The sequence below is a fragment of the Schistocerca piceifrons genome, chromosome 3 (assembly GCF_021461385.2).
Source record: "Schistocerca piceifrons isolate TAMUIC-IGC-003096 chromosome 3, iqSchPice1.1, whole genome shotgun sequence".
NCBI classification, from domain to species: domain Eukaryota; kingdom Metazoa; phylum Arthropoda; class Insecta; order Orthoptera; family Acrididae; genus Schistocerca; species Schistocerca piceifrons.
In genome coordinates, this window is record NC_060140.1 from 756,097,152 (window position 1) to 756,107,196 (window position 10,045).

General features: G+C 43.7%; 1 protein-coding gene across 1 annotated transcript; it reads right to left on the minus strand.

Moving 5' to 3' along the window:
- Positions 1 to 446: 446 nt before the first annotated feature.
- On the minus strand, positions 447 to 2,401 carry LOC124789548. Its single transcript, XM_047256946.1, has one exon. The coding sequence runs from the start codon at positions 2,376 to 2,378 to the stop codon at positions 1,974 to 1,976; it is 405 nt and encodes a 134-aa protein (XP_047112902.1). The 5' UTR covers positions 2,379 to 2,401; the 3' UTR covers positions 447 to 1,973.
- Positions 2,402 to 10,045: the final 7,644 nt, after the last annotated feature.

Below are 10,045 nucleotides of genomic sequence, written 5' to 3' on the forward strand. Positions count from 1 at the left end.
TCCCGCCCTCCAATAATTGTTCCAGGTCATTGGCACGTGTCACACTACTTATCAACACGACGCCGACGTGGAGACATTCAACAACTAGATAATGAGACCAGAAAATTATTCGGCTAATTTAAGTTAGACATGAGTTCTATAAAACTGAAAGCTACAGAGCAAGAATAATTTTATATCTCATAGAGCATTGAATAACTTTATATCTCATAGAACACTGAATAACTTTACATCTCATAGAGCATTGAATAACTTTATATCTGCTTTAGCATTAATACTCAGTAGAGAATAATACTCTCCATGGTTTTTGTAGAAGACCACAACACAAGAAACACACTCATTTGTAAATTCATGTGAAACAGATGGCTTTTGGTGATGCATTGAAATCAAAGGATAAACTTCAAAATAAAGTAAATACGACAAAGTATTTTATAATAGTGCTTGTTATTATTCTCGTGCTAAATTTGTTGTACAATCGTATAGTTTCCACAGCAGAAGTTTTATACAAATTTTCAGTAAAGCTGATACTGGCAAATGACGGGTTAATTGATAATGGTAATGTTTAAAAAATAAATTACCTCTCCCAAATAAATGGTCTTTCCTTTTAATAAATAAGTATAAATAAAATAAATACAGGCAATAATAAATAACTTTACATGTGTTTTATACTGGAATGTCAAATTATAACAGACTAGGGCAAGTATGATATAACATCACATAACCTACTACATCTAAAATACATGGAGCATTAACATTTACATTGAGCGAGCACAAAAAGTGCCTTGAAAGACATTCGGCATTCTTCTTCGCAAATTGCATCGACATACTGGAACCCTACAATATATAATATCGCTCTTCCTGGAGTTCATAGTGCAACTCAGCATTTCATTCATAACAAACAGTAGCGGCTGCAAACATCTTTTTTGCTACTGTTCCTAAATAATACTGATTCCGATATTTATTTATGACATAATATTCACTTTCCGAGATACGTATTTAGAATCTGAGCCTTGAAATTATTAAACTTTATCACGAACCAGTCTTCAGAAGACCACAGAAACGACAACAACATATATATCACTTGTTGCATCGAGAGTTTCAGTAATCGATTTGTAAACTAACTAACAAGACAGCTAAAGGTCACACATGACGGATCGTTAAAGATTTCTACTTATTACCAAGTCATGATCAAATGATTTGAAAACGTTGTATAGTAACTCGGTACTGGTAACGAGTTACTATGTAACGTATTCAGTTAATCTAATGATGTCTTGGTGATGAGTCAAAACCGATGACGATACAATTTGTGTGAGCTGAGGTCAAAATACATAATAACATTTTTTTTACAAGACGGTCACTCTTTCCCTAAGGCAGTTTGCCTAATCTGTCTAATGAGAAAGATCTTTGGAAATAAAGCAGTCTTTGTCATACCTGCGATGCAGCAGTCGTGCAGCATCAGGAGAAACGGTAATGTGACAGAAACCTTATCGTAGAAAGGTGGACGGTACTTTTGCGAGAGAGGCTTTGCGAAGACATATTCACTTACACCTACATAAACACATTGAGCACAACAATTCAGTAACACTTCCACTGCACAGTTACACTGTCAGCAGGACTAGAGTAGAGAAAGCTTTGGAGTGTCGCAGCAACGAAGGAGGCGGCACCGGCGATGTGCGAAAGAAGGGCTCGCCGGACTCGCGGACGGTTCTGCATTTGATTCACCCTTGCGTCTGCCAATCGGGTACTGTAACACGCTGTCGAGCTATACCCGAAAGATGTTCTCCATAACGTCCCCGCTGTCGGCGTCCCAGTTTCGCTGTTTGTCAACAGCCGGCAGAGGCCAAGCCTGCCGATAATACTATCACGATCAACGTCACTGCGGCAGAGCGTGGCCGATGAGAGCCGGTGGACACCGGTGCTTCGAAGACGCCCCCGGGCGTCGGGACCGGCGGCGCAGCAGCGGGGGACACCTCCTGCTACTTGGGCGGCTGGGGCTCCTTGCTGACGCAGTGGCACCGCGTGTGGTTGGTATGCGTCGCCTCGCGGTACTCGGAGCCGCCTCGCACAGTGTCCGACACGAGGAAGACGAGCGTGACCTCCTGCGCGTCCCGCACATCGCAGACGCGGTCGTGGCTCTCGCAGCAGCCGGCGCCGGCGTCGCAGCGGTGCAGCACAGCGTAGGGCGGGTCCACTCGCTCCGAAGGGCCCACGTAGACCAGCTCCGTGGAGAGCACGGCGCGCGGCCGCGGCTCGCGGCACTTGAACTTGCGCGCCTGCTGCATGAGCGCCGTGAAGCGGGCTTGCTGTCGGTCGGAGGGCGCCGCCGTCGCCACGACAGCCAAGGCTGCGGCGCACAGTAGGAGAGCGGCGAGCGCGGGCATTGCTGTACGTACTCGTTGCGAGCGCTCCCGGTCGCGGAGTGGCTCCGGCCGGCCCCGGGGGCCGCTTATATCCGAGCCCGCCCGCGTGACGTCAGGCGGACGCGCGGCCACCCGCCGCATTTCCTCCAAAGCGTGGGCGGCCGCGGGAGACGCACGTGAGGAAGGTAGCTCGAATCCTCTAGTCATCACTGCCTACCAGTTCAGTTGCCTCGCAGTGGCGACAGTCCAATAAATATCTATCACAACAGTATACTGGCTCCAATAGTAGGGCACGCATCCAGTGTGTAGGCCCACAGGTTAGCTCTGGTGCGGCCTGCCGCTGCTGCCAGGCGAATACAGAGGAACGTTCTGTTGAGATGCATTGGAGCATTCAACACAACAGATGCACTGTTGGTAATTACGAGGTGCATTCAAGTTCTAAGGCCTCCGATTTTTTTTTCTAATTAACTACTCACCCGAAATCTATGAAACTGGCGTTACCTCTCGACGTAATCGCCCTGCAGACGTACACATTTTTCACAACGCTGACGCCATGATTCCATGGCAGCGGCGAAGGCTTCTTTAGGAGTCTGTTTTGACCACTGGAAAATCGCTGAGGCAATAGCAGCACGGCTGCTGAATGTGCAGCCACGGAGAGTGTCTTTCATTGCTGGAAAAAGCCAAAAGTCACTAGGAGCCAGGTCAGGTGAGTAGGGAGCATGAGGAATCACTTCAAAGTTGTTATCACGAAGAAACTGTTGCGTAACGTTAGCTCGATGTGCGGGTGCATTGTCTTGGTGAAACAGCACACGCGCAGCCCTTCCCGGACGTTTTTGTTGCAGTGCAGGAAGGAATTTGTTCTTCAAAACATTTTCGTAGGATGCACCTGTTACCGTAGTGCCCTTTGGAACGCAATGGTTAAGGATTACGCCCTCGCCGTCCCAGAACATGGACACCATCATTTTTTCAGCACTGGCGGTTACCCGAAATTTTTTTGTTGGCGGTGAATCTGTGTGCTTGCATTGAGCTGACTGGCGCTTTGTTTCTGGATTGAGAAATGGCATCCACGTCTCATCCATTGTCACAACCGACGAAAAGAAAGTCCAATTCATGCTGTCGTTGCACGTCAACATTGCTTGGCAACATGCCACACGGGCAGCCATGTGGTCATCCGTCAGCATTCGTGGCACCAACCTGGATGACACTTTTCGCATTTTCAGGTCGTCATGCAGGATTGTGTGCACAGAACCCACAGAAATGCCAACTCTGGAGGCGATCTGTTCAACAGTCATTCGGCGATCACCCAAAACAATTCTCTCCACTTTCTCGATCATGTCGTCAGACCGGCTCGTGCGAGCCCGAGGTTGTTTCAGTTTGTTTTCACACGATGTTCTGCCTTCATTAAACTGTCGCACCCACAAACGCACTTTCGACGCATCCATAACTCCATCACCACATGTCTCCTTCAACTGTCGATGAATTTCAATTGGTTTCACACCATGCAAATTCAGAAAACGAATGATTGCACGCTGTTCAAGTAAGGAAAACGTCGCCATTTTAAGTATTTAAAACAGTCCTCATTCTCGCCGCTGGCGGTAAAATTCCATCTGCCGTACGGTGCTGCCATCTCTGGGACGTCTTGACAATGAACGCGGCCTCATTTTAAAACAATGCGCATGTTTCTATCTCTTTCCAGTCCGGAGAAAAAATATCGGAGGCCTTAGAACTTGAATGCTCCTCGTATGGATCTATGTCCACTAGACCTAATAATAAGGCAGCACGCAGCCTTCTACTGGCTGCGCAAACAGAACATCGACATGGTGCAAAATATAATGGGCATTCCTCTGGTAAGAGTTAAAGCCATTCGAGGAAAAGTGCTTGACATTTGGTAGGACGAATGGGATGGGTCCAGTGCAGGCCGTAGAGTCCATGGGTTTCTGCCCACAGTAAGGGGAAGACTAAAGAACAAGATAATGAAGCCCTCACAGGGCCTAGTTCACTTCCTTCCAGGCCACGGTCCCTATCCCACGTACCTGCATAAAATAGGGAAAAGGCCAACACCGGAGTGTGACTGTGATGTCCTCGAAGGATCGCCAGAACACACAGTGTTTGAGTGCCCAATATACGAACAGGCTGTCTCAGTGGAGAGGCAGCTTCTGCAAACAAGAAATGTTAATGAAATATTGACAAAAAGCGAATTGTTCAGCAATTTCGCAAAATTGGTGAATAAAATCTCAAGGGAGGCCCAGCGAGCCTACCTTGGGAGAGAGTAAATGCGATTCAGATCTAATGCGCAATTGTAAATATGTAAATACTACGTTTGTTTAAGCCTTTGATTCATAGTAGCTAGTAGTTGTAGTTAGATCAGGGAGTAGGACGTCAACGGGGCCGACTTGGAGCAGGAGAAGCACCACTGGAGATTTTAATTTCCAGTGCCTATACTTTTACAAATAAATTCATAAAACTTTGTCAGCATGAGCAGGAAGGATTCAGGATTCACACTCATAGCAGTGGAAGCTCAAAAAAATAACAAAATAATATTTTTTTACATGTGAAATTTCATCATTTTTTCACTTACTATTGGCTGCATTTGTTGCTATAGGTACATTTTTCTTCACAAGTAAGAGAGATTCTTTGATGAATTTTGCACAGCATACAAACCATACTTTGAAACTTTAGAATTTTCCAAATCTATTAAAAACTATGGTAAAAATAGAGATAATTAACTACAAAATTTGATTTTTTTCTAAACATAAAGCATAAAACTTAACAGCTCATTCATTTTTTCATAAATTAAATAGATTCTAGAGTTTCAGACACCTGTAAGTATGGTTTGTATGCTGTGCAAAATTTATCGAACAGTCTCTCTTATTTATGAAGAAAAGTGTGCCTATAGCAACAAATGCAGCCAATAATAACTGAAAAAATGATGAAATTTCACATGTAAAAAAATTTATTTTGTTATGTTTTTGAACTTCCGCTGCTATGAGTGTGAATCCTGAATCCTTCCTGGTCATACTGACAAAGTTTTATGAATTTATTTGTAAAAGTATAGGCACTGGAAATTAAAATCTCCAGTGGTGCTTCTCCTGCTCCAAGTCGGCCCCGTTGACGTCCTACTCCCCTTAAAAAATCGGACTCCCGTCTATGAAGCAAATTGAGACTTCTTGTGACTGGTTTAATGCGAGTCGCCACGAATGTCTCTCCTGTGCCAATCTCGTCACCTCAGAGTAACACATGCAACCTGCGTCCTCAATTATTTTCTGGGTGTATCCCAATTTCTCTCTTCCTTTACAGTTTCTACCCTCTACAGGTCCCTCTAGTACCGTGGAAGTTATTCCGTAATGTCTTAACAAATGTTCTATAATCCTGTCCGTTCAGCGTTTTCCATTCATTCCTCTTCTAACAGTTTCTGTGGAGAATCTCCTCATTGCTTATCTCATCAGTCCACCTAATTTTACACGTTCGTCTGTAGTACCGCATCTCAAATGCTTCAAATCTCTCCTGTTGCTGTTTTCCCACAGTCCATGTTTCATATCATACAATGATGTCCTCCACACACACATTCTCAGAAATTTCTTCCTCAAATTAAGTCCTGTGTTCGATACTAGTAGACTTATATTGGCCAGAAATACTAATTTTGCCTGTGCTGGTCTGCTTTTTACATCCTCCTTGTGCCGTCCGTCGTGGGTTATTTTGCTGCCTAGGTGGCAGAATTCCTTAACTTCATCTACTTCGTGATCACCATTCCTGCTGTTAAGTTTCTCGCTGTTCTCATTTCTGCTACTTCTCATGACTTCCTTCTTCGATTTACTCTCCATCCATATTCTGTACCCATTAGACTATTCATTCCAAACGACAGATCATGTAACCCTTCTTCACTTTCACTGAGGACAGCAACGTCATCAGTGAGACTTAGCACCCATATCCTTTCATAATGAATTTTAATCCCACTCTCGAACCTTTGTTTCATTCCAGTCATTGCTTTTCGATGAATAGATTGAACAGTATGGGTGAAAGGCTACATCCCTGCCTTACACCCTTTTTAATCAGAACACTTCGTTCTTGGTCATCCATTCTTGTTGTTCCGTCTTGGTTCTTACACATATTGTATATTACCCATCTTTCTCTGTAGCTTACTCCCATTCTTCTCAGAATTTCGAAAATCTTGCACCATTCTACATTGTCGGACGCTTTTTCCAGGTCGACAAATCCTATTATTTTCCTTCAGTCTTGCTTCCAGTTTCAACAGCAATGACAGAACTGCCTCTCTGGCGCTTTTACCTTTCTTATAGCCAAACTGATCTTCATCTAACACACCCTCTTATTTCTTTTCACTTCTTCTGTATATTATTTTTGTCAGCAATCTGTATGCATGAGGTGTTAAGCTGATTGTGCAATAATTCTCGCACTTGTCAGCTCTTGCAATCTTTGGAATTGTGTGGATGACGCTTTTCCGATAGTTTGGTAGTATACCACCAGTCTCATACACACGAGAATTGTCGATTTGTTGCCAATTCGCCCTATGATTTTAGAAATTCTGGTGGAATTATATCTATTCCTCCTGCCTTATTTGATCTTAAGTCTTCTTAAGCTCATATAATTTCTGATTCCAATAATGGACGCTCTATCTCTTCTACATCGACTCCTGTTTCATCTTCTATGACGTTATCAGCCAAGTGTTCCCCCTCATAGAGGACTTCTATGTACTCCTCCCACCAATTTGCTCTCTCCTCTGCGTTCGACAGTGGTATATCCATTGCATTCTCAATATTACCACCACTGCTTTTAATTTCACCGAAGGCTTTTTTGACTTTTCTATATGTTGAGTCAGCCCTTTCGTTCATAATTTCTTTTGTGATTTCTTCACATTTTTCATGAAGCCATTTGACCTTCTTTTAGAAATGGTTAAATTTGTTAAATATTTAACGTTAAGTATGTAAGGGGGTGAGAGGAAACTTTAGGAAAGGTTTTAAATTACATTTGAAGTTTTTTGGAAGTCGCTAAGTGCTCTCATTATTAAACGCCAGATGAGGATAGTCTGGGTAATTTACGCTCCATTTTAAGCAAAGCCCTAGTTTTTCATGCATCTCAATATTTATGACGTCATATCTCCTGAACTATGTCTCGTCCAATGATACAGTTTCGCAAATACATTCAGTAGTACAAGTTCTATTCGGAAAGTAAGGTCGATCGGGCGCGAAGTGGAAACCACAGTGAAATCAGATAAAGCTTTGTACAGATGTGTTGGGCAGTGTCTCTAGACTGCCCGTCGATGACGTCACATCGCTCTTTCCGTTCTGAGCGCGTAAAGATGCCTAGAAAATAGCATCTTCCGCCGAGTATGAGGACTGTTGAGAGATTTCGCTTGATGTCATGCAACCCACACAAAATAACGGTCACGCGTTTCCTTCTTTATGATATTTATCGGCCTCATTCTGCAGGGACAATTAACACGCTCCTGCAGCGTTTTCGAGGATAAGTGTTTGATCACCCACAATACAGCACGTAAATGGATCCCGGTGAGTTTTATCTCGGCACATATACACCGCTGGCTATGAAAACAATATTTTGGTACGGACAACCAGATGCAGATGAGCATAGAGAATTGGCGGAATGCATAGACGGCTCGCTTCTATGACGAGGGTTTTGGAAAGCTGGTACAACACTATGGAAAGTGTCTAAGTCGGAGCGGCGACTATGCTGAGAAGTAGCTGGAACATGTGTCTATCTGTTGCAAATAAAACGTTTTTGAGTTTCATAGTGATTTCCATTTCGCGACCGATCGGCCCTTACTTTCCGAATAGTCCTCATATACACTCATGTTCAGAAAAGAAACATAACACCTTGAACAACTACAGATACGACGTTCACATTCAGAGGACATGTACATTAGTCTGTTCTGCAGAAATGATTGGCATATCAGTCACCTCAGTTCAGCATGTGTCCTGACACTAATAGACATGTCCGCCATGGGCCCTGATAGCTTGATCCATGCACGAATGGCATTGACGCATGTAAGGCGCGAATGACGTCCTATGGTACAGCCATTCCTGCTACGTTCACCTGGTTCCAAAGTTCATCTGTGGTGGTCGATATTGGGTCACAGTGCTGCACCCGTGTTTCGCACATATCCTACACATTTTCGATTGACGACAAATCTGGTGATCTGGCGGGTCAGAGCAAAAGGTTGACATGCAACAACATGAGGTCATACATTGTCTAGCTGAAAAATAACGTTTGGAGCGTTGTGCAGAATGGGTATGGCTGCGAGTCACAGGATGTCTTTCACTAAAGTCACACTGGTCACTGGTCACAGTGCCCTGGACATGCACCAACTGTGATTTGTGGTGGTACCATAAGGCCTTGAGTTGGCGCTGTAAGTCTTGTGCGAATGGGGTCATTGTTATGCCACTCCCCCTGGCTGCGGCGAACCAAATGCGGCCATCATTTTCAAACAAACAGAATCTGGATTCGTCTGTGGTTTGAAAGGTAGGAAATTAGGTACTGAGGGAAGTGAAGCTGTGAGGACGGTTGGTGTGTCGTGCTCGGCTAGCTCAGTCGGCGCCGGCACGGTAGCTCAGCCTGTTCGGTCAGAGGGTTAGCTGCGCTCCGTAATAAAAAAACTGAGTCAAAGGCTCAGCACTGAACTTGAACGGGTGTCACTGGACATCCACCCGGAACAAATGCAACGAACAATATCGAACAAAATGAGATTTTTAAAAAAAAAGCCGGTAGAGCACTTGTCTCGAAAGGCGAAAGTACCACGTGCGAGTCCTACTCTCGTACAAAAATTTTAATGTGCCACGAATTTCAATTCAGCACTCGCTTCATTGCAACCAGTCACGATGTTTGAGATTGTTAATCTTAGGACATTGATTTATAGGAGATGTGTTTTGAGCCACGTTTCAATGCCTACGAATCTTCTGAACATCGTTTACCCTACTGGTACTACTAACCCTCTGCCGTACTTTGACGAGTCCGACTGGTGGAAACAAATATTGACCAAACGTAAACGCCGGGATTCACAATCGCGGGAACGAAAGTCGAACCAAACATTTTTTTTATCTGTCAGAATGGAAACAAATGCGGATCAAACGTAGACGTCACGAGTCACATTAGTGAGAACGAAAGTCAGGCCAAATTTATTCTTATCTGATGGATATGGCTCTTTTAAAGACGTAAATTGTCGTGGCCAGAGAAAGGAAACATATGCTGATTACCGAATAAATATAGCAAAGGAAATGTTAAAAAATGTGCAACTGCTGGACGAAAAGCGTAGAAAACCATCACTGGGTGAGACACAGCTTCGACTCCAAGAGCAATATTGGACCCATTTCCCGAAACGTATCGATTCGACGGAAAAAATGGTGCGCAAAGTTTTCACGAAACACAAAGTACGAAGCGAAACGACATTGGAATGGACAGAGTGTAAAGTGGTATTACATCTCTCACAATGCTTTCAAAACTAATGCCTTGCAGGACTACTAATTTCTAGAGTTGTAGGTGGTTTCCTATTAGAAATACATTCAAGGGGAGCCTTTATTCTTGTAATTACATTTTTTTGTTGACAATATCTACGTTTAGGCATCGTCTTGTTACATTCCTTCCGAAGAATGTCACTCCTGAAGACGCTCATGAAGATTATAACTTCTGTGAAAGTGTTGTTTACGTGTAGAAATTTATAT

Bases quoted from the DNA above. Each gene is read 5' to 3' on its own strand.
- LOC124789548 (XM_047256946.1), bottom strand. From the start codon at position 2,378: ATGCCCGCGCTCGCCGCTCTCCTACTGTGCGCCGCAGCCTTGGCTGTC.